Source organism: Salvia hispanica, chromosome 5, assembly GCF_023119035.1.
Source record: "Salvia hispanica cultivar TCC Black 2014 chromosome 5, UniMelb_Shisp_WGS_1.0, whole genome shotgun sequence".
Lineage (NCBI taxonomy): Eukaryota > Viridiplantae > Streptophyta > Magnoliopsida > Lamiales > Lamiaceae > Salvia > Salvia hispanica.
This window is the reverse complement of record NC_062969.1, coordinates 32,074,765-32,100,455: the sequence shown is the minus strand read 5'-3', so window position 1 is coordinate 32,100,455 and position 25,691 is coordinate 32,074,765. Positions and strand designations below refer to the sequence as shown.

The 25,691-nt window shown below is 36.8% G+C and overlaps 3 protein-coding genes and 1 long non-coding RNA gene across 4 annotated transcripts; 2 read left to right on the top strand and 2 right to left on the bottom strand.

The window, feature by feature from the left end:
- Positions 1 to 499: 499 nt before the first annotated feature.
- LOC125189854 lies at positions 500 to 1,360 on the bottom strand. The gene has a single exon (XM_048087081.1). The coding sequence runs from the start codon at positions 1,358 to 1,360 to the stop codon at positions 500 to 502; it is 861 nt and encodes a 286-aa protein (XP_047943038.1).
- A 169-nt stretch (positions 1,361 to 1,529) lies between these two features.
- LOC125191270 lies at positions 1,530 to 2,565 on the bottom strand. Its single transcript, XR_007171073.1, has 2 exons — positions 2,362 to 2,565; positions 1,530 to 1,777 (listed from the first exon to the last, which is right to left on the bottom strand). It is a non-coding gene; the product is annotated as an uncharacterized LOC125191270 (long non-coding RNA).
- A 4,648-nt stretch (positions 2,566 to 7,213) lies between these two features.
- On the top strand, positions 7,214 to 10,618 carry LOC125186930 (chalcone isomerase-like protein 2). The gene is made up of 5 exons (XM_048083418.1): positions 7,214 to 7,346; positions 7,440 to 7,526; positions 8,721 to 8,876; positions 9,964 to 10,193; positions 10,268 to 10,618. Coding segments are annotated over exons 1-5 (636 nt in total). The 5' UTR covers positions 7,214 to 7,345; the 3' UTR covers positions 10,430 to 10,618.
- Positions 10,619 to 11,778: 1,160 nt separating this feature from the next.
- On the top strand, positions 11,779 to 13,002 carry LOC125189852 (uncharacterized mitochondrial protein AtMg00810-like). The gene has a single exon (XM_048087080.1). The coding sequence runs from the start codon at positions 11,779 to 11,781 to the stop codon at positions 13,000 to 13,002; it is 1,224 nt and encodes a 407-aa protein (XP_047943037.1).
- The last annotated feature ends 12,689 nt before the right edge of the window (positions 13,003 to 25,691 follow it).

Genomic DNA, 25,691 nt, shown 5'->3' with positions numbered 1-25,691 from the left:
TGTACACCTAAGCTATGTTCTAGAGGTTCAGATTCTTTATGCATATGTGATGCTATGACAGGTGATATAAATGAATGCGTAGATCCCGGATCTATCAATGTATATATCATAGACGTCAAATAAGTAAAGTGTACCAGTAATGACCTCGGGTGCTCTAGATGCCTCATCTTGAGTTATAGCAAACACACGAGCATGTCCCTGGAGTGTAGATCCTTGTGCCTCTGACTGTCCTCGTCCTCTGCCTATAATAGCATTTATAGCATGTCCTTGTCCACGACCTCGACCAAAACCTCTACTTGATGCTGCTAGTCGCCCATTTTGTACTGTTGGTTCCGTCATTGCTCTACCACCTAATATTCTGTCAGGTTGAAGTGTGCATTCTCTATAATAATGTCCTTGTTGTCCGCAGTGATAGCAAGCCCCTGGTTCGACACTCCCCTGTATGTGGTCGCCCACAATGCGTGCATAAAGGTCGTGCATGTGCTGTCATAGCAGATCCCTATCCCCACTCGGGATTAAAAGATGGTACACGTCCACCTCTCTTAGCAGATGGACTTACTCTACTAAAATTCGACATTGATGAAAAGGAACCTTGTCGCCTTGGAATTCTAGAATATGACTCGCCAACATACGGTGGTGGTCCTCTCTTCTGTCTCTGAAGATAAACTTGTCTTTTTTTCACCAGTCTCTCAGCTCGAATAGCTGCTGCCCGTAAATCATTATAAGTGTGAAGATCTGAAGGTGTAATCTTACTTCTTATCTCGTATATCAGTCCATCTTCAAAACGTCTGCACTTATCTTGTTCTGTAGGCAACAATGCAGATGCATATCGAGAAAGCTGAGTAAACTTCACTTCATAGTCAGCAACAGACATAGCTCCTTGCTTAAGGGACAAAAACTCTTTCTGCTTCTCATCACAATACACCGCCGGCATATATTTATTACTGAATTCTCTAAGAAAGTCATCCCAACTAAGTACGGGAGGTTGTATCATGGCTTGTGGGACTGTCTCCCACCAATAGTAAGCATCGCATTGAAGAAGAGACACTGCATAATCAAAACGTTCTTCTAGAATACAATCCATCTGATTGAACACACGTTCTACCCTCTTCAGCCATATCTCAGCCTCAGCTGGATCAGTAGTCCCATAAAAGTCAACCGCACCCATTTTTCGGAGCTCTTTAAAGTTTCTACCTCTTTGCCTCATCATTGGCCCTTGTACTTCTTGTTCAACCACTCTAGGTATTTGCTGGTTATCCCCAGATGATGCAGCAGGTATATGAGATCCTTGAACAGTTAATGAATGATGCAAGGCGGCTGACCCTTCTCTCCTCGGTGACACATGTTCATGAATGCCCATGTTCCTGATAATTCAAATGTGATGCAACTTATAACTAAAACTTATCATATGATATGCATGAATGCTATGTCCCATCGGGATTCTATCCCCGCTCTGATACCACCTAAACTGTCAAACCTCAACTCTTATGACGTATGCACTTACTATAAAAAAATTCAAACTTTAAAACAAATAACCACATTTCGAGTACATAAAGCACACATATTATATAGTTTCAAAACCCCTATTGATCAAGTACATATTTTAAACTTTCTAAACTATAGTAGGACCTTCTCACCACTCTATAGAATATACATTTATCTACATGCAAAACTGATGAGGAGGAGAAGGTTGTCAAAACGCGTCAGCCGCCGAACCTGATAACACGTGCAGTTCCTACGACCAACGTCAACCAAAAACTTCACTAATCTCTTATTCCTGAAAAATATTAGTGGTTTATATGAGCCACAACTCAGTATATATAAACCATACCTTTAATTTCACATCACGAAAATCAAACATATTCTCTAGCCAAAATATTTAACAATAAACAACATATATTAAAAATAATTCATATAAATATGCATTATGCCACTTTGCGCAGTTTATTATTCTGTGACAAATCAAGTCTGGTATCTGTCCGGGATTCCTCTATGACCCGAAGGTCCCTCTGTAATTGGACTCATAGGTCCCTCTGTATTTGACCCGAAGGTCCCTCTGTATTGGACTCATAGGTCCCTCTGTATTTGGACTCATAGGTCCCTCTAATATTTCAGATCCAGTGCAAGGCTGTCACAGATCCTCTTTAATCACATGATTCATGTACTTTCAAAACCACATGTAACATATATCAATGTCATCAACTACATATCTATATTATATTCAATCAAATAATTCCAACATAATATATAAAACATATCCATGTAAATTTCACACCATATACTTCAATTACTCAATCAAATTCAACAATTAGCAATCACTCAAATATCACATATAAAATTAAAAGTGTGATTTATACACACCTGATAAATAATTGAACTAAATTCTGATTCTGGTTTTGCGATCCACAATTCTTATTTCCTTTCTTCTTCTAATTTTCCTCTACTAACTATGCATCATTCTGTTTCCCTTTCTCTTTTTATTTTTTTCTTTGCTCACTGACTATACGTGTGATTATATAAGTAGGCAAAAGTGGTTATTGAAAAGTAATAACTTAAAGCTACTGATAATAATTATAAATATTAAAATAAATAGCAACATGCAAATTATAGTCCATTTATTTGACATTTGTCCTATAAGATTAGTGGCACTATTACTTAGTAGCCACGTACATACTAACACATTTTATTTCAAGCAATGTTACAACTATTATTTATATTATATTGATTTAGGATTACTATCATTTTCTATGTACTAATATATATCTGTACGTACATAATTAGTAGTACTATATAGTACACATGCACACACATTTACATAATTATTTATATATACGTGGTATTTTATACTATAATACAATATATATATACATCTATTTAATGATTTCCGTATATGAAAACTATCTATATATTCGATTATAGTGAGTCGATCATAACCATAAATATATCCTTTATGGCACACTTAATATCTATATAGTATAAATGATAATTTATTATGCAATGACAAAATAATATGATAATATGCAAAATAATGCAAGTTTCGGGTTAGGGATGTCACACATCGTATATAGCCCACAACTCGGCAGTCAACACAGAGCTTTTCCCAAGGCGTCAGGCATATCCCAAAAACCACTCTCCATTTGAGTTCCTAATAACCCCACCAACAGATGCTTCTTTTGTCGAGCTGCACCATCAGAGTTCAATTTCCTGTAGCCCGGGGCGGGAGCAAACCAATGAATGAGCTTAGCGAATCTATTCTTAACGGTCTGCTTCTTAATCTCATTAGATCTAACAACCCTTCCCCAAGCTCGACACTGAGCTATAATTGTTGAACCATTGAAGCTCGCATCCTGAAATACAATATCATTCCTAGAAGACCATAATTTCCACACCACCAAACCAAATAAGCAGCCCCAATCACCGTCAACAGTTCTATTCTTATCACTAAGGTTTTCCATGAGCCAAATATCAAAAGGCAGGGAGAAAAACCTGCTGCGTATGCTGGGGGGAACAAGAGAGCCCCAAACTGCTGCTGCATTGGGACAGGAACGAAAGATATGTTCCATATTTTCTTCACAAGCACCACAACTGCTGCAAGATGAATCATCAGCCATATGTCTACGACATCTCTCAGCATTAGTAAGAAGACGACCATGCATAACAAGCCACAAAAAGAGTCTCACTCTTTGGGGACCTCTGAAACTCCACGCCGCCACCCATTTCTATTCCGTGGAAATCATTAGGTCGGCAGATAAAAGTTCATAAGCGCCTGCAACTGAAAATTTAACATTGGAGGCCCAACGCCAAGTGCACACATCAGGCCCGGGGGGACAAATACTCGCTATTTTACGGCATGTGCCATGAGAGAGTAGATCTTGAAACATAGACCAGTCTCACTCCCCATCATCATTTACCATATTGGAAACAGAAGCATCCACAAATGCTGGAAGATCATTAACTTTATGAGCGACGAGAGGCCCAAGAGACGGGATCCAAGTATCACACACGAAGTTAGTACAAACACCATTGCTAATAGCCCAACAAATGCTGTCGTAGACACGGTCCCAAATCTTCGATAAGGAACGCCACACAAAAGAACTTGAGCTCCTTTTGATCATTGATGGGCATGCACAGCTAACATTATATTTATCTCTAAGAATCCGAGCCCATAGTGATTTCTCTTCTGAAACTAGACGAACCACAAGCTTTATCATGAATGTCTGGTTATGTGTTTTTAGATCGCGTAGACCTACCCCCCCACCCCCCCGAGCTAATAGGTTTGCAAACGGTCTTCCAATTAACCAATGAGAGTTTTGGTTGTTGCTCAGAACCACCCCATACAAATCGTCGGATCAACTTCATCAATTACATTAGCAGGTAACATGACTACATGCATACAATAGGTTGGAATGGCAGAAAGGACAGCCTTGGCTAAAGTGACTCTCGCTGCCAAGGATAGTGAAGCCGCCGACCACCCATTTAACCTTCTTTGGACCTTGTCAATAATATACTTGAAATTAGCACATGTGACTCTACCATGAAGAAAAGGAATACCCAAATACATGCCTAGATTATCCACAACCTTGAAGTGAAAAATGCTCTCAATTTCCTTAGCAGTGTCAGCATCTAAAGTAGAGTTGAGTTTTGTTAATGCTAACCCGATGACCTGAGTATTAGCTAAATTGATGTAGGAGCTCTTTGATAGCCTTCGCATTAGAGCAGTCAGCCATACTGAAAAGAACGAGGTCATCCGCAAAGAAGAGGTGAGAGATTGGAGATCCACCTCTACTGAATCTCATCTAGACCCATCTTCCTTCATCGACCGCCTTGTTTATTGTGTAACTTAGTCTCTCCATGCCTATAACAAAGAGATATGGAAAGAGAGGGTCACCTTGTCTAATCCCTCTTTTTCGGTCTAAATTCTTCCGTTAAAACTCCTTTCCAAGAAATTTGCATAGAAGTAGTAGACACTCATTCCATAATTATCAAAATTATTTTTTGTGGCAGCTCCAAATCTTTAAGTGAATCCTCAACGAACTCCCACCGAATTTTGTCATAGGCCTTTTCTAAATCAACTTTGATAGTCATCCAACCTGCCTTAGTTTTACAATTATTCATCGAGTGAACGCATTCTTGAGCAATAATAATGTTGTCTGTGATGCTCCTTCCTTTGATAAAACTCACTTGATTGGGAGAGACAACAAATTTATAAGGTTCGTCATTCGATTGACGATGATCTTAGTAGTGACTTTATACACCACTCAACACAAGCTAATATGCCAGAATTCTGTTATTACTTCAAGATTATCCACTTTAGGGATCAAGACCAAGGTTGTCTTGTTAAGAGCCTTGTCTATCGCAACCCCTTCAAAAAAATTACGAATCATCTTACAAATTGAGGGGCCTACAATTTTCCATTGAGACTGGAAAAGTTGAGCATGAAGTCCGTCTACACCAGGAGCTTGTAGCGGTTTCATATCAAAAAGAGCACAACAGATTTCCTCATCTGATTTCTGATGGTGGGGAACTGATTTCTGATGGTGGGGAACTGATTTCTGATTGGGAATGGGCCAGGCCAAGGAGCATCAACCGAGAAGAGGAGACTTCACTTTAATTATTAATTATGAATTAATATTTTAATTTAGTCAAAATTTTACTAATCGTCCGTTAATCGTTAGTTTTTGATTGAACTATAAAAAATGACCAATTTGACGACAATTTCATTTGTTTTAGGACTCGATTTTTGAAAAATGAATATTCTGAATCAAATTTATATTTCGGTCATAACTCATATGTTTAGGATTATTAGTTTTACATGACATGTAAGTGAAATGAGGGCTTATATACTGCTCCCTCCCTCCGTCCCCATAGAATATGCACTTTGTGTTCGGCACGAGTTTTATTGCAAAATTGGTAAAGTAAGAGAGAGATAGAGAGAAAAAGTAAATAAATTATTATTAGTGGAGAATGGGTCCCACCTTATTAGAGAGAAAAGAGTTCCGAAATTAGAAAGTACATATTCTTGTGGAACAAACTAAAAAAGAAAGAGTGCATATTCTTGTAACGACGAAGGAATATCATTATTATAAAACGAGTGCAGAGAAGTAAACGTAGCTCCTAGCGCGGGACGGAGGTAATTCATAATTCACTGATTTTTAGCATCAACCATTCCAATAAAAGAGCTGCATAATTCATTAAATTAAACATTGATTATAGCACCAACCATTTCAATAAAAGAAGAGCAGCATAAATTCAGAAAACGATGATTTTTGGACCAACGAGGGCAGGGTCTTGTTTGGTAAATCTAGCGGTGTTCATGCATCCATGTCATCCAACGAATATTCCTAGTTTTTCCCCTACCTAATTTTTAATTAATTTCTTATAGATAAATAAATTACACACCATTCCTACTCGAGTATAAAAACACACCTCATACCAATTAAGAGCAATTTAGTTGCTACAAAATTAATTACAACAAAAGTCAATAAACATATGTACATTAATAAACTTTAAAATAATTATAGTACTCTCTCCGTTCCTAAAAATTATGAACTATTTTCTATTTGATTCGTCCCTAAAAAGTGAATTTCTAATTTTGGAAGCTTTTTTCTCTCTAATGAGGTGCGACTCATTCTCTACTAACAATACTTTAATAACTATTTTCTCTATCTCTCTCTTACTTTTTCAATTATATATTAAAAATCGTGCCGAATCAAATGTTCATACTCTTTGGAGACGGATGTAGTAATATAAATATAAGGTACTCCCCCATCTCATCATAAGTGAGTCACTTTCCTTTTTGTGATGTTCCATCATAAGTGAGTCATTTTCATTTTAAGCAAAAAATCATCTCTCTTACTTTATTTTCCCACCTACTTCATTCTTTTCACTCCTCTACTTTTTGTCTTTCTTATACTTTACTCTCTCTACGTAACTCTTTAAATATCAATTTCTTAAATCATGTGACAAAAGAAGTGGCTTGCTTATGGCGGGACGAAGGAAGTACTAAAAACTTGTTGTGTACAAACTCATCTCACATCGGATAAGTGAGGAAGTTGAAAGCAGTATATAAGTGTTGTCCAACCCAATTAATTTGAGGCCTTTTCAAATGACCTAAAAATAAATTAGTACAAATTCGCGCAGGCTTAATTTCAAAGCGGATAATATCAAACTAAATAAATTCATCCGTATTATTTAAATTACTCAACTACCTACCCTCTAAGTCAAGTTGGAAGGTAGCTTAAATGCTTGGCTCCTACATGCTATAAAGAATACAATTTTGACGCTCTCTCTCTATCTCCATCTAATCGATTAGAAATCTCTCCCAAAATCCGAGCCGATATCACAGAGTAGGAATTCTCTCCAACATTTTTTTATCTATTTAATTATTATTTAATACTTTGTGTTGAGGTGATAATAGTTATTATGGATTGTTTATGCAGTGGGTAGTAATGATGCTGTGATGGTGGATGAAGTTTCATTTCCTCCACAAATATCCATCACCAAGCCATTGCCTTTAGTGGCTCATGGTAAGTAAAGTATAAAATACATATATTCATTCTCAATTGTACTTTTTTTCCTTAATTCTTATACTATAATCTTTCAGATCATTTCTCATTTCTCAGTTTGCTTACTTTGGATGATAGATATGACTATAAAGATGGTGTTAGATTTTATAACTATTTTTACAGTATATATAAATTTTTTTATAGACATATTTGGTTTGAAGCTTTATTATAATATAGAAAAGGCTTAGGCCCGAGTTCGTTTTGAGGGTCTATTAAAATTTATCACTTACAAAATAAACAATTATAAAATCTATTCAAAAATTCTTTTTCTTGATATAACTTAATAAAACCATATTTTCTGAGGTATTAAGCCTATAATTTTAGGTATACTTGATTACTTATCATGTGAAGATCATTACTTTTTGGATGGAAATGTTTGCATTTATGATGTGCATAGGAAATGCCAAAGTAAAACAAACATTAAATTTGCGATATTTAATTTTGATTGCATTTCATGGAATACTATTATGTGGATGTAATTAGTTTCTTGATTTGATTTGATTTGATTTGATAAGTTTAAACAGATAACGCACACTGTAAAGTGATCTGGAAATGTGTTCGAATGGGCAGTTGGAAGCACTCCTTTAAACTTAACCCAATCGGTGCCTTCGTATTAAATGGAATATTGAACACCAAAATGATGTTTAGTTTGTAGAATCATTAAAGAACACTAAAATATTAAATAAAACTGCATTTCCATCTCCAAATAAATTCCAATGGTGCATGGTAGGTGGTAGCAATAATACAGAATATAGTACTACTAATAGTCTTGGAAATTTATACTCCCCTGTGCACTTTCTATTTTCGTCCGTCCTATAAAAATATGTGCATTCCATTTTTGTAAAGTTATATCAATTTAATAATGTAGGTCCACTATTCGCTAACACTACTTTAACTGTCATTTTCCTCCTCTCTCTCACTTTATCATATCATTTTCCTCCACTCTCTTACTTTACTAATTTATACCCGTGCATACACATTGACCGTATTTTTATGTGACGGAGGGAATAGTAACTTCCATTTGTATTAAAATAATATGATGCTACATATTTTATGTAACTATATTTTTATTTTTATTTAATGTAAGTTATATTTGCTTCGTTTTTTTATTGAATTATGAATAAGTAATTAATTGAATTTGTTTGATGTAATAAGGGATTACGGACATAGAGATACACTTCCTACAGATTAAGTTTACAGCAATTGGAGTTTACATTGATCCTCAAATTGGGGCTCACCTCCAAAAATGGAAAGGCAAGTCACCCGCCGACTTAGCCGAAGACGATGACTTCTTCGACGCCCTAGTTTCCGGTAACCATCTCTCTAGTCTCTTTTTTCAACTTAAATTCCAAATGAATCAAATAGATCAATACTCCCTTCGTCCCTATGTTGTAAAGCTATTTTTTGTGAGTATACGATTTAAGAAACTTGTGTTAAAACATAAATGTAAAAAGTGTATAAAGTAAATATGAATATGACTCAGCGATAGATAGACAAAAGGACTCTATTTTACTATACTCTAAGATGAAACACATATTACACTAATGCAAATATTTGTGTAAAACTGTTAATATGAACGTTAGGGATTCAAGACACATATGATGTTCCGAATTTGTTCTTACAAATATTTCAACAAATTCAACAAACCAAACAAGAAATAGAACAATAAAAATGGTGAAAAAGAAGAAGAAGATGATAGAACAATAAATAATCCAATGACTACTTTCACTTAAACAATAACATAATACTCCACAAAACTAGCAACACAAGAACTAATAAAACATACCTTACCATTCAACCTTAGCCCAACAAAAGATTGGAATGCAACCACAAGAGATTTTAATAAATATTCAAAAATAAATATGAGTGTTCAAATCAAAGCTGCCATGAAAAAACTGTAATACGCGTACATATACTAGAAGTTAAAGAGTAAATAAAACAAGTTTTGGTAGAAAAAAGCCATCCCAGGAAAATCGCCCGACCAGGCGTTCGGCTAGTCAACCGACGCCCGCCCGCACACTTTCTTGACGAAAATTGGTCTCGCGACTAAGACAAATTTGTAATTATTATAGGAGATAAAGTTTACAACATCATTTGCTAATCAATACAAACATTAGTGCTGAAGATAGATCAATAACAAAACTTAATATCATTTTTAATTCGATATAGTATTACAGTTAATGAAGATAACATTAATTTCTTTTTTTAGATCAAAAGCAAACTTTGTATGGAATGTTATTTTTCATTTCATATGAGATCTTTATTGATGAAACATTTTTTCCTATTCAGTTTATCATTAGGATATTTATTAGTTATCATGGAAGATTGAGTTATTATTTGATTACTATTCTTTGTAGACATATCTTAAATAAATTTGGATATGGCAAAAAATTGGCAGCTCCGGTGGAGAAATTAGTGCGCGTGGTTGTGATTAAGGAGATAAAAGGGTCGCAATATGGAGTGCAGTTGGAGGGTTCTGTTAGGGATCGTTTGGCTGAAGAGGATAAGTACGAGGAAGAAGAGGAAGAAGCTTTGGAACAAGTTGTTCATTTCTTCCAATCCAAATATTTCAACCATCATTCAGTTATAACATTTTATTTCCCACCTACTGCTGCTCAAACTGTCGAGGTAACAATTCTCACAAATACAACTTGTTACATTATTATTTGTAAATCGGAAATTGATGTTTGGGTTATATATAGATTGTATTTACAACGGATGGAAATGAAGAATCGAAGATGGAGGTGAAGAACGCGAACGTGGCGGAGATGATACAGAAATGGTACTTGGGTGGAAGCCGTGGAGTGTCTCCGACCACCGTCACCTCCTTGGCCGCCGCTCTCTCCGCTGAGTTATCCAAATGAGCTTCAAGCTTTATTAGAATAAGGCATGAAATATAGTCAGTCATATACTGGCTGATACTTGAGCCAACTTGTTAGTCATTTTTGGGAGTTTTTATTGTATGCTCTTCATGTACCTACACCCTTAGTATATAAGGTGATGGTTTTCTCTGTCTTGCAATATATCAGAAAATAATATTCTTTTCTACCAAATATGACGTCTTCTCTATCTCTCGATCTCCACCTTCATGGAGCTTAATTCATAGTCTTGTTATGGTATTAGTGGAAATTTTTCCGCGATTTATCTCTGATTTTCTTTGATCTTCCTTTACATCTCTATTTTTCCGATCTTCTTCCCGATCTCCGATGAACAATCGCGGCGATCGTGGTCGTCCTCCACCAGCTGAGGACACATCTAGTCCGTACTATCTTCATCCAAGTGATAGCCCGGGAGCTATCCTTGTTTCGCAGCAGCTCAATGGCTCTAATTATCCTGCTTGGAGTCGATCTTTCACCACTGCTCTCCTTGCCAAAAACAAGCTGGTGTTTGTTGATGGTCCGATTTTGCGTCCTGGCCTTGAAGATCTTCTCTATCAGCCATGGATTAGTTGCAATAGTTGCTTTGCTTCCACATTGGATAAAAGCAAGCACAAGTTCACTCCAAGAGTTGTAAATTGCTTGTTTCTTGGTTACCCTCCTGGCTATAAAGGGTACAAAGTCATGAACTTGGATACACATGAAATTTTTATCGGTAGAAATGTGACATTTCATGAGTCAGAATTTCCTCTTGAACATCAGTCACCATCTCACTTTCCTACTGATATTTCTCATCCTCCAAGTACATCTTCCCCTCATACTGACCATAATACATCTTCCTCTCATACTAACCATACTCTCATTCCTCAAAATACTTCCGATACTCCAGATTCCGCCTCTACTTCGTATAAGTCAAAATCTGGAACAACTATACACACTCCTACACACCTTTCTGATTACATTTGTAATTCAGTAACTTCTACCTCAAACTATTTTTCTTTAGCCAAGCTGTCACAACCTTATCTCAAATTCATCATTCTTCTTTCCATTCTCACTGAACCATCCACCTATAAACAAGCAGCACAACATCCAGAGTGGGTGTTGGGTATGCAAGATGAACTGCAGGCTCTGATAAGGACTGCTACATGGTTGATCACTTTCCTACCTTCTGGAAAGATTCCTATATCTTGTAAATGGATTTACAAGATCAAGTTCAAGGCTGATGCTACTGTAGAAAGGTATAAAGCTCGTTTGGTGGCTAAGGACTTCACTCAACAGGCTGGGGTTATTTTCATGATACCTTCTCACCTGTTGCAAAACTCACCACAGTGAAATTAATGTTAGCATTGGCAGCCATAAAAGTTTGGAAATTAGCTCATCTTGACATCAACAATGCCTTTTTGTATGGTGATCTAGAGGAGGAGATATATATGACTCTGCCTCCTAGTTTGGTTATTGAAAATCCACCGGTTAGATCTGGTCAGCTGGTTTGTAAACTCAAGAAGTCTTTGTATGGCCTTAAGCAGGCTTCAAGACAGTGGTACCTAAAGTTCTCTCAGGTTTTGGCTGGTTTTTGTCTGATTCAATCTGCTTCTGACCATTCCTATTTTTATAAATATTCAGCAGATGAGAAGTTCTTTGGTGTGGTTATCTATGTTGATGACATTTTAGTGGCTAGTATTGAGAATGATCTGATTACTGAGTTCAAGATTTTTCTGCAAGCTCACTTCAAGCTCAAAGATCTGGGCACCCGTAAGTATTTTCTTGCGATTGAGATTTCTAGAAATCAATTTGGTGTGTTTCTTTCTCAGCACAAATATGCCTTGGATTTGGTCTCGGATGTTGGTCTACTTGGCTGCAAGCCATCTTCTACACCCATGGATTCTACCAAGTCTCTCCATCAAGATGCAAGGGATCCACTTTCTGATCCCACTCCTTATAGAAGATTGATAGGCCGCCTTGTGTATCTTTGTATCACACGGCCTGACATCACCTTTGTTGTAAACAAGCTTAGTCAATTTCTGTCAAAACCGTGCTCGGAGCACATGCTTGCTGGTGAGAGAGTTCTAAGATATTTGAATGGTACTTTGGGCCACGGTCTTTTCTACTCTGCTAAGGGAGAACCTCATTTGAGCATCTTTTCTGATGCGGATTGGGGAGCTTGCCCTGATACAAGAAGATCAATCTCTGGTTTTTGCTTGTTTCTTGGCACATGTCTGATTTCTTGGCGTTCGAAGAAGCAGCATACAGTCTCCAGATCTTCAGCGGAGGCAAAACATAGGGCGATGGCCCTTGCTTCTTGTGAAGTGGTGTGGATTGTTGCCTTACTCAAGGACTTTGGATTGGGGGTGACCAAGTCAGTTCCTTTATATTGTGATAGCCAGGCGGCAATTCATATTAGTTCCAACCCTGTTTTCCATGAACGTACTAAGTATATAGAGGTTGATTGTCATACAGTTCAGGACAAGATACTTGAGGGTGTGATCAGAATAGTCCATGTTATCAACACTCTACAGCTTGCTGATATCTTCACTAAGCCCTTGGCTGCTTCTCATTTTTAGAATTTGCTGTCCAAGATGGACTTCACAACCGTTTATAGTCCATCTTGAGAGGGCCTATTAGAATAAGGCATGAAATATAGTCAGTCATATACTTGCTGATACTTGAGCCAGCTGTCACTTAGTTAGGTTTCATTTGTTAGTCATTTTTGGGAGTTTTTATTGTATGCTCTTTATGTACCTACACCATACACCCATAGTATAAGGTGATGGTTTTCTCTGTCTTGCAATATATCTGTTAGAAATAATGAGATAAAATTCCCAAGCCGTTACAGGCGGTACTCTAACTATTACAATCGAAGGAAGATAATAACAATAAATGGAATGAAAATTACAACGGAAATAATAAAACAAACCGAACTATAAGTCGAGTCGAGGGAAGCCCTCTTTCCGCAAGACAAATTACGCCCCGGCTAGTGCTCACGGAATGGCGTATTGCCCCCAAAGATAAAACGACTTCCTCCTAGCGTGTAGAAGCACCTCAAACCCGCTAGGCACCGGCGAACTTGATGAAGTTCCGAGAATCGAGCTATGCAATGCTACTATGATGTAGAGAACTAGAGAGAAGAGAGAATGCTTTTTGTTGGTGTGTTTCTCATCTCTCAAACCCACCTATTTATAGGATAGGAGAGACCACTTCAAAAGTCTTGGCATTAAGGGTCACCATAAACCAATTGGAGGTTACATAACATGAAAAGCCAAAGGACTTGAAGGTGAAAAGCTTGAAGCCTTTTCAAATATTACACGTTTTCAACAATCCCCCACATTGGTTAGAGCACTGCAAGCTCAAACCAACACAAGACGTGTATGCATGCATGCAGACTCTTCGCTCAATCCTCGAGAAACAATATTGCATTTGGAATAGTAGCTTGGGGCTTTGAACTTTCCATAGTCAACACTATCGGGCATACCGGCGGCCTGGTGGACGTGATGCCTTGAACCATTCCTCCTTGGTGTATACCGAGACAATAATATTGACACAATACTATTTACAAACTCATCAGTTCTCACGTTTGTGTCCTTTACTGGCCATGGAACACCACTTTGGATTCATAAGTGATTCACATGTTGAAGCGGCCCACACTTCTTCACTTACATAGGTGATTCTTTTCCAGGTATCCTGCAATACCCACCTCCTCGAGGCTTCTAAGAATCATTAAAAGTCAAAACTTAGCCTCTTACCACATGCAGGTTACAACACTCAATGCTTTCAAAAGAATGGGCGAAGATAAAATATCTTCCGAGTGTTACAACTAGAGTCATATAGCTTTGTTTTCCCATTGAACCAAGCCCATGGGATCTCCAATCGTATGGTTGGGTTACCACTATAATCATCTTTTAAAATGTGGTTTTCAGTCCCATTCCTTTTAGCAATTTATGCATTTGATCACGGTTTAAACTTTTCGTTAACGGATCCGCTAAGTTATCCACTGACCTTACATAGTCAACTGCGATAACACCACTTGTGATCAACTGCCTCACGGTATTATGTCGCCGACGAATGTGTCGAGACTTACCATTGTATAAGCCACTATGTGCTCTCCCTATAGCCGCTTGGCTATCACAGTGTATCACTACTGTCGGCACTGGCTTCTTCCAACATGGAATATCTTCTAGGAAGTTTCTAAGCCACTCGGCTTCTTCCCCTGCTTTGTCTAAAGCGATAAACTCAGATTCCATGGTGGATCTAGCTATACATGTCTGTTTCGTTGACTTCCACGAAACAGCTCCACCCCCCACGGTGAACACATACCCACTCGTCGAGAACGAGTCTTTTGAATCAGAGATCCAATTTGCATCACAGTACCCTTCAAGTACTTGGGGATATCTTGTGTATTGCAGCTCAAAGTTAAGAGTATACTTCATGTATCTCAAAACCCTACGCAGAGCTTTCCAATGTTCCTTGCTTGGGTTGCTCGCATATCGGCTCAGCTTATTCACCGTACACGCAAGATCTGGTCGGGTGCAGTTTGTGATAAACATCAAACTCCCTATGATCCTTGCGTATTCTTCTTGAGCTACAGGCTCTCCCGTGTGCTTACTCAAATGCACATTGGGTTCCAATGGAGTCTTAGCTGGCTCACAATTAAAGGAGTGAAACTTCTTAAGCACTTTCTCAATGTAATGAGATTGTGTCAAAGCTATTCCCTCAGGATTCCTTTTAATCTTGATTCCGAGAATCACATCAGCTAGACCCATATCTTTCATGTCGAAATTTCTCTTCAACATATTTTTGGTCTCGTTGATAATGACACTATTGCTGCCCATAATCAACATATCATCCACATAAAGACACACAATAACGAACCCATTATTTGTGTTCTTAATGTAAACACACTTATCACACTCGTTGATAGTGAACCCATTTGACAACATCACATTGTCAAACTTCAAGTGCCATTGCAAAGACGCTTGTTTTAATCCATATAGAGACCTCACTAGTTTGCATACCTTCCTTTCTTGGCCAGGTACTACAAACCCTTCAGGTTGCTCCATATAAATTTCTTCCTCCAATTCACCATTCAGAAATGCAGTTTTCACATCCATTTGGTGAATTTCAAGATTGTGCAAAGCAGCAATTGCAAGAAGCACCCGAATAGAAGTGATTCTCGTAACGGGTGAATACGTGTCGAAGAAGTCATATCCTTCTTGCTGCTTAAAGCCTTTTACAACTAGGCGAGCTTTGTACTTTTCAATAGTACCATCAGTTTTATATTTCCTTCTCAGGATCCACTTGCACCCTAAGGTCTTACAACCTTCTGGCAAGTCTACTAACACCCATGTGTTATTTCTCATAATTGATTCAATTTCACTATTGATTGCTTCTTGCCAGAATGGCGCATCTGGGCCAGACAACGCTTCTGCCAACGACTTTGGTTCGTCATCCAACATAAAAGTTATGAAGTCGGGACCAAATGTCTTAGCAACTTTAACTCTTTTACCACGTCTTGGTTCTACATCCTCAGGACTTGACCTCGTCCTTTTTGGAGGATTGGAACTAGTGGATTCATCCATCATTCTTTCACTAGAACGATCCTCCTGCCTCTTGCAAGGGTAAACATTCTCAAAGAATATAGCATTCCTTGACTCAATCGTTGTTCCTTCAGCCACGCCAGGCACAACTGACTTATGGACTAGGAAACGATAGGCACTACTATTAAGTGCATGGCCAATAAAGATGCAATCAACTGTTTTAGGGCCTATTGCAACTTGCTTCGGAGGTGGCACTTCTACCTTCGCTAAGCACCCCCACACTTTGAGGTATGAGTACGAAGGTTTCTTGCCTTTCCACAACTCATAGGGAGTCACATCCCTACTTTTTAGTGGAATCTTATTCAAGATATAATTTGCCGTTAACACAGCCTCCCCCCACATGTTCTGGGGTAAACCTGAATTAATCAACAGAGCATTCATCATCTCTTTCAGTGTTCGATTTTTGCGTTCAGCAACACCATTCGATTGAGGAGAATATGGAGCCGTGGTTTGGTGAATTATACCACTTGCATGACATAATTCTGCAAACGGCGCCACATATTCACCACCTCTATCACTTCGAACACACTTAATTCGACAATTAAGTTGATTTTCGGCTTCATTTTTGAAGTCTTTAAACGCTTCAATTGCCTCATCTTTACTTCTTAATAAGTAAAGGTAACAATACCTTGTGCAATCATCTATAAATGTGATAAAATACTTTTTACCACCTCTTGTTTGCACAAATTTCAAATCACATACGTCTGTATGGATCAACTCAAGAGGTTTTGTACTCCGCTCTACCGAATGGAACGACAACTTAGCCATTTTGGCTTCAACACACACTTCACATCTTTCTTGTGAGTTAAACTTATCAACTTTTAGTAAATTAAGATTTACTAATCTTTTTATAGCATTTAGATTTACATGTCCCAATCTATTATGCCATAAATCAGAGCTCTCAAGCAAATAAGAGGATGTGTCATCTTCCTTATTGCATATTCCTTTTCCACGGTGAATGACCGTAACATTCAGCTCAAAAAGCCCATTCACTAGGTGGCCTTCACCTATGAATTTTCCATTCTTGGTCAATATAACCTTTTCACACTCAAATTCTAGTGAAAATCCATGATTTACTAGAAGTGAGCCTGACACCAAATTATTTCGGATGTCTGGGACATGCAGCACATCCTTAAGGGTAAGAACCTTTCCAGATCCTAGTTTTAGGAACACATTACCCACACCAACTACCTCAAAAGAGGCTTGGTTTCCCATGCGTACTTTTCTACCTCCAACAGATTTGTAAGTAGAAAAAACGTTTCTCTCGGAGCACACATGACATGTGGCACCCGTATCCAGTGGCGGACGCAGGATTTTTATACTGGGGGGTCCAAATTACTAACGATAGTTGCATATTTTTTAGGGTCGACGATTGTAGAAACAACCCGAGACATTATGAAGTTGCGAGAGAGATGAATAGTTTGAGATGCATTTTTCTCCTCTTATGTGTTGCTTCGTATTTATCAATTACATTTTCTCTTCTCCGATACATTTTATATTCCCTCCGCCCATAAAAAAAGAAGTCTCATCTGTGGATGAAAGTAAGAGAGATGAGAGAAAAAGTAATAAAGTAGAAGAAGGGATGTAAAAAAATAAGAGAGAAAAGGTGAAAAAGTGGATAAAGCATGAAAGAAAGTTTCTATGTTGGAAATGAGATTATTTTTCGTGGATAGAGGGAGTATTTTTATTTGATTTCTATCATGCTCTTACTTATTTTTATTCCAGCCTACGTTTTTTTGCTTTGGATGTCTAGGTGAAAAAATTGATCACAATTAAAAAGAGAGAAATCAACTAAAGGAGCCATTTTAGAATTCAAAAGAAATACAAGCAAGGGGGATTCGACACACAATCAAGTAGCTCCATGACCAGACCACCAACCAACCGAGCTAACTAAATACTTGAATAATATTTTCTAACTATACATAATATAGTAAATAGCAAAATGGGTGGGGGTTCCAAGGAACCCCCATACCCCCACATAGGTCTGCCTCTGCCCGAATCAACAAACCATTCATTTGGATTATTACCATGGTCCACGTCGGAGACCATTGCGACCACCTCGTGATCTTTGTTGTTTATAACAACACGTTCAAATAATTTGCACAATATTGTCTCCAACAATAAGTACACAATTATATTGAACCATATGTGCATTGGTATATTCATTATACCAAGTCTAAATTGGTCTTGCTTGTCAAATGACAAACGATAAACACATTTCTCAAGAAAAATGATCTCAAGGAATTAACCACTTTAGTGCGCATCGACATTGCGACTGTTCGTTTCTTCATTCCAGGTTTGGAGCTCATGTTTCCTCCAACTTCAATTGGTATAACCATGTCTTAGAAGAGTACACTAATTTGTCTTGCGATTGTTAGAAATAATGGGATAAAATTCCCAAGCCGTTACAGGCGGTACTCTAACTATTACAATCGAAGGAAGATAATAATAATAACAACAAGTGGAATGAAAATTACAACGGAAATAATAAAACAAACCGAACTATAAGTCGAGTCGAGGGAAGCCCTCTTTCCGCAAGACAAATTACGCCCCGGCTAGTGCTCACGGAATGTCGTATTGCCCCCAAAGATAAAACGACTTCCTCCTAGCGTGTAGAAGCACCTCAAACCCGCTAGGCACCGGCGAACTTGATGAAGTTCCGAGAATCGAGCTATGCAATGCTACTATGATGTAGAGAACTAGAGAGAAGAGAGAATGCATTTTGTTGGTGTGTTTCTCATCTCTCAAACCCACCTATTTATAGGATAGGAGAGACCATTTCAAAAGTCTTGGCATTAAGGGTCACCATAAACCAATTGGAGGTTACATAACATGAAAAGCCAAAGGACTTGAAGGTGAAAAACTTGAAGCCTTTTCAAATATTACACGTTTTCAACAATATCAAAATATTACGTCTTCTCCCAAATATTACGTCTTCTCTATCTCTCGATCTCCACCTTCATGGAGCTTAATTCATAGTCTTGTCAAGCTTTAATTAATTAGTAGTTGATTTTGTTTCTAATAATGTTATACGACAATTAACTATGACTTTAAATAAAACTAGTATCACATCTGTGCACATATCAATATATTTTTAAAATAATAATTTTAAATTTTAAATTAATTAAACAAAATTATAATCAATATTAACAATGAACAATATAAGTAAAACTTTAGTTATATGAGAATCAAAATCCTATACAAATCAACATTGCAGCATAATAAAATATATTGTTTAAACATTAAATCATGGAGTAGGAAGATAAAAATTCTATCACAATAAAGAATTAAACACAATAAAGAATTAAACTCATCATTTTAAAAAAAAATTTATACACTACATTAACTTTAAAATTAAAATCAACCTCATCATTATAAACTAAAACCTTCAATTTTCACACTCTTCAACAGAACTCATAGGTAAAATAACTCGTTTGTCATCATTAAAGTTTGTCATCATTAAGTTGTCCGCCTCACCTAAAACTACAATAAAATAAGGAACAAAATCAATTTCCAATGCACAAAATCAATAATCAATATGTATAGCTACTTTCGTCTAACAATTTTTATAATTTTCAATAAAATTAAAGACAAATTAAATTATACATTAAATTTACCTATAGAATAATCCTTTCATATGACTCAACATACTTATAGATATGTATAAAAAATATTAGCCAATTATAATTTCAACATAATTTTTTTAACATGGCTCAACTATACAGGAATATAAATGGACTAAAAATTTAATCAAAAGAAAGAAAATGGTGGCAACAACAATCTAAAAAAAACATAGTAATGGATAAAAATGAACAGAAAGAAACAAATAATATAACTAAAAAGAAAAAAAATACCGATACAGTCATATAATATATAAAACAAATACGATGTTATATCAAACTTTATATATAAAAATGAATGAAAAAAAAAAAATATATAATTAATATAATGTTAAGAAAAAGAAAAATATAATTAATAAAATGAAAAGGAACGAAAGCATAATTAAAAAGAATAAAATTAGTCAATCAAAGAAATTGAGGAAGTCTCGAGCTTACTGAGCATGGTGTGGAATGGTTTCATGGCGTCAAGCTTTCCTCCTATGGTAAGAGCAAAAATGGAATGTTTGAATATGTGTGGATATCCAGTCTTTAAATGACATATTTATAGGCTAAAATATTATGCATGTAATCGATTCCTCAACCTATTATGCAAATATCAAGTCATTCCGAGAGGAATTTGAAGTACTACAATTGCATATTTATTTGACAATAAGTACTCCAATGGATCCACAAATCAAAGTAAAAAATCATTTACAACCAGCAGGTTTCAGACTCCAATGGATCCACAAATCAAAGTAAATTATTTTTTACAACCAGTAGATTTCATACCTCAATTCCTTAGCAGTTGGTAATTGGGACACCAACGTCAACGATGATGACGACCCCATCTGTCTTACTGAAGTCGTGAGTTCGCATAAAATATACCTATAACAACAAAAATCATATATTATCAATATTTCTCAATTGATTTATTGGGGCTGAGTTTGGAGGGGAAACAATTGTTATTTACTCTGTGGAGTTGGATTGAAGTAAGATTTATTTATTTTAGCTTTTAATCTAATGTTTATAACCTCCCACTCACTCACCTTCATTGTAAAACTTCCCACTCACTCCATGTAGACTTTTATAATTCAACATTTTTAATTTAATATAATTATTTAAATTTAATAGCAAATAAATTCTCTAAAACTCCCCCAAAACTCCCCTTTTATATATTCTATAGATTTGAACTCGATAAAATTTTTACTTCAAAGGTATTCTATGTCATCCAAATAATTTCTAGACTATATGTCGATTATTCTACTAGTAAAATATACTCCCCCCGTCCAAAAAAAATAAGACACATTTATCAGTTTTGGCCATTCAAAAAAAATAAAGCACATTCATTTATGGAAAGTTTTCAACAAATAATAACCCTATACATCATTCCACTAACACTATTTCTACTTACTTTTTCTCCTTCTCTCTTACTTTTTTCCATTCTATCTTACTTTACCAATTCTACATTAAAACCCGTGTCATACATCAATTACCCTATTTTTTTTGGACGGAGGGAGTATTATGTTAATGTCAATCATGTCACTAAGTGGTCTATAGACTATCTGACCAATGTGAAAGATGTGCAATTGATTTTTAATAGTTTTGGTCTTACTATGGTTTGAGCATGTTACGTGATATTTACATTTATTTCTTCTCAAACCCAAATAAAATGAATTTAAATCTACTCTTTTTGACTCTCAATAATGTATCAAATGCGGTTATGATTCATATAACAAGTGGAGCAAAACTAATAAGATGACAAAGTGCTACATTTTATCTTCAATGTCATCAAGTTATACAGACTGCCACTAACATTATACAGAATCTTGATTAGCTATTTGAAACGCAAAATCGTGATGCTAAATCAATAGCAATACGAAATCTTATAATGTGGCCATGAAAGAAGGAATATATGTACTGACCATGCCCTTAGACTTGGTTATGCTGACCCAAAAAGGATTGGTGAACGGTGTAAGAATATTTTATTCTTACGTGACCTATGTATCTATTGGTCTAATATTAAAGATTAAGTTCATATTAAATATTAAGGATTCTAATATAAAAGACGACACTGTGATGGATCAGTTTCGATTAAAGAATTAGAATCGGGTGTATTGATAACCCTCCCCTCTTGCCTCATAAGTTTAATACATGTTCTATATATATATATGCATCAGTGCATATATACATATGTAAAGCGGCGCATGTATGTATTAAATATATATATTAGTAATGGATGTATATATGGATGTGTATAGGTGCCGAGAATTAATATGAAATGGTGGCATTTGCATTTGTATTAGAAGTTGTAACTTCTATTATAATATAATAGCAATGCATCATTTTAATTTACCAATCGACGTATATTTTGGTTGTAGAGTCGGTTGATTTATTTTCTAGTTAAAAGTGAATCGTTAGCTTCTTTCATGAACAGACTTTTTAGTCTATAAAAGGCTATATGCATGCAACTGAAAGAGACGTTCACAAAATAATAGATTGTATGTTCTCGGCAGAAAAATACATGTATATACATGTATATATTTACGGTATTTATATGTATATAAAGTTATTGATTCTTTGTCCATTTAAAGAATCATTAAAGCTTGAGGTCAAAGAGAGGATAAAAGAACAAGGCGCCAGAGACGATTTCCAGGCTTTTCTTCTCTACAAGACCATGCGTGAGTGTACACCGTTCTCTCCATGTTTCTGTCAAGTTACTATAATAACTTAAAGTTTGTAACTGCTAACACAAACAAACTACAGATTCAGTCAATGCGTGAATGGACAGAAGAATTCCAGTTTGATACGTTCTGGACCAGGGTTTTGGAGTAAACAATTGGAATGGGCAGCTATCAGTGGGAGAAATATGAAATGGTGAGTTATAGTAAAATAATGTAGTTGATTTTTAGTTGTAGTGGACATAATATTATGTGTTGTAATGCTCCTTTCGTTGTGCAGTTCTTCTTCCCAGTTTGGGGGACGACCCATCAGTATGTGGTCTGTTTTGATCTTCCAGATTCCAAGATGAACATCATTGACCACACCTTGGCTGAAACACACGGGTCATTCGGAGAAAAATATGGGGACACACCCTCCGTGCTGGTACTATACATTCAACTCCATCAATTATGCATTATATACCACAAATTGTACATTATATGCAATTGTTAAAGTTTTCTTTTCTTTGGATGTAGAAAGAGTTCTTTGCAGCAGCACTTACGAAGTCCAAGGTTTCAAAAATGGCGGCACAGGTCAAAAAATGTAATGCGCATGTCGTGACAATGCCGTGGAGGAACAACAGTGGCACCGTGGACACGGGGGTGTATGTGATGAGGCATATGGAGACGTACTTTGGAGAGAGGGAGAAAGATTGGGACTGCGGACTAACTGCCAAAGGAACAAAGAGCCTGGAAATATTGCGAATGAAGTTTGCAACGGCTCTGCTAACTTCTCCACATAACTCGAAGACTGTGACCAACCAAACACAAGCCACGAAGCATTGGATGGATTGGCCGCCTAAATTCAGCTTCGAAAAGTGGGTCGAGAATTATGGGATCGAGTGAACTAGATGTTTTTTAATTTGGATATGAACTAGATGGTTTTTTATGATAACTCATGCTGGAAGGGTGAACATCGAATTTGTGGGTTGGGATGTTTTAGATATGTTGGTACTAAATTTTTGCTGCATAAAACTTATAATGACTACAAATAACTTAATAATGACAATTTATTGCTTAATAATGTAAAATATATAGGGATAATGTAGAACACAACCATTGAATATAATAATGTTTCACAACAAGCTCGATAATCAATGCATGTAAGTAAACAAATAATGTAAGTAAATTCATTTATAATGCATTTTTCCGGGATACTAATGCAGTGACATACCAGTGTGTATAACAAAATAATGTAATAAATCCACATTTATAATGTATGAAACTATGTATGTAATGCACGGTTATTCACATTAAGGTAAATATTGTTTCTCCAAAATGCCCGTCTTCTGTAATAATTCTGAAAAAGTATTAAGTACTAAATACAAATAATGTAACATATAGATAACAATAATGCACAAAAACCAATTTAAAATGAGCAATTATTTCCAAAACCTTGTTTACAGTGGGAAGACATCGACCTCAATACTCAACATAAAACGCAAAACAAAAACTAATAATGTTGTTATAATCAAAATACATCAACATTTCCTCTTTTCCTTACGCAGCTCATTCTTCGTTTCAACCTCTTTAAGCATTGGACAATTTCTAGAGTCGTGATGTCACAACTCGTCGCACGCCTTACACGAGGCCTAGTAGCATCCTTGATAGCCTTTTCTCTCTTGGAAATCAGATGACTAGCGGAGCTGCTCGCGTGCCCCTTCGTCTTTACCACATCCGGAGGGTGGACCTCAACGACTTCCGGCCTTTCCATTCCATAAAACTGTTCAATCATTCGCCTCTTCTCAGAGGCGGATGTTGTAGCAGTTCTAGCTTGAATTGAATTACCAAGTTCCTCCAGTCCACCTACGAATGCACGAAGCACATCAATGTCCGTCTCAAATCCACGAAGAAAACCTTAGAACAGTGAGATCCCTTGCTTTGAAACGTTTTTCCTTTCATCAACAACAGACTGTGTAAGTAAAGTCTCATCAAAATGTCTATGGACAACCTTAGCTAGCGGAGTCTTCATCCATCTACTTGCGCAGTAGCTATCCGGAATCTTTTTAACTTCATTGTTCCGGAACAAAAAGAAGATATGGCTGCACAGATACCCCTACCTACTGAATAATTTGCAATCGCAAGAATATGACTCGTCAGTCCTATCATGTCTCATAAAGTAGGAATTGCGAAGGCTGTCTCCAAGTTTGTAGGTGTCAACACTGTCTGTAGATGAGAACCCCAAAACGCGGCATCTGTCATTTCCCTCAACAATCTCCTCTTATATTTTCTTGAACATACTATCTGTGTACATAGTAGAAGCATGTTTCTCGAAAGGCAAAGTAGTGGCCAATACAGGCAGAGCAGTAGCGTCTTGGTAGTCCAGCTTTGTTCTACTATTCCGCTGAAATTCCATAGCTTGCTTGAAATTCAAGTAGAATTCGACAAGGTTGTTGCGTGGCTTCAGAAAGTTTTTATAGAAGCTGTTCTCCGACTCAGATATCGAGGTGGTCCTAATCATCGAGCCCAGTGGGAAATCTCTGAAGTACGCAGTTATCCATAATTGCCTATACTCGTACATCCAGGCCATAATGCTCAATTACTCCATTCCACTCTTCTTCGAACTCGTCGGGTTCAAGCAGGTCCGACCAGACACATGCATTGAACTCTTTCTTGAAATCTTCGTCCCTCAATAACCGACTAGGAACTTTATTGGCCAACTTATGCATGATATGCCACATACACCATCTGTGGAGAGTCCCGACAAGAATCTCTTCAATAGCCGATCTCATCCCCAAATCTTGACCTGTAACGATCATCTTCGGAGCAACCCCCATACATTGGACAAAATGTCTAAACAACCATGCAAAAGCGCCTGTCTTCTCGTTGCTTACCAAATGAGCAGCGAAAGTTACTGGTCGTCTATGATTGTCCTTTCCCGTGAATGGCGCGAAGATCATACAATACCTGCGTAGCATAAGCCAACATAATTCAATCAAACGACAGATATAATGCATATAAAGTAAATTGTAATGCATACAATAATGCACATATTAAAATGTTATAATGCACGTCAGGTATACCTATTGGTGTTGTAGGTGGTGTCAAAAGCCACAATATCACCGAACATGTGGTAATTCCTCTTCATCAAACCATCACACCAGAACAGAGCAACCAGCTGGTTGCTAGCATTAACCTCGTACTCATATGTGAATGCCTCGGACATCTCCTTCTTCTTAGCCATATCATCCAAAACCATTTGTACGTCAATACCATGTGCGTATGCTTTGATGTCTCGTGAAGCATTCCTTATACCCCAACATTGCCACCAAGGAGCTGAAAACCACCGAGAATTTCCTTCAGCGCATTAAACGTAAGCGTGGGGCCTATATTAGCCTTCGAA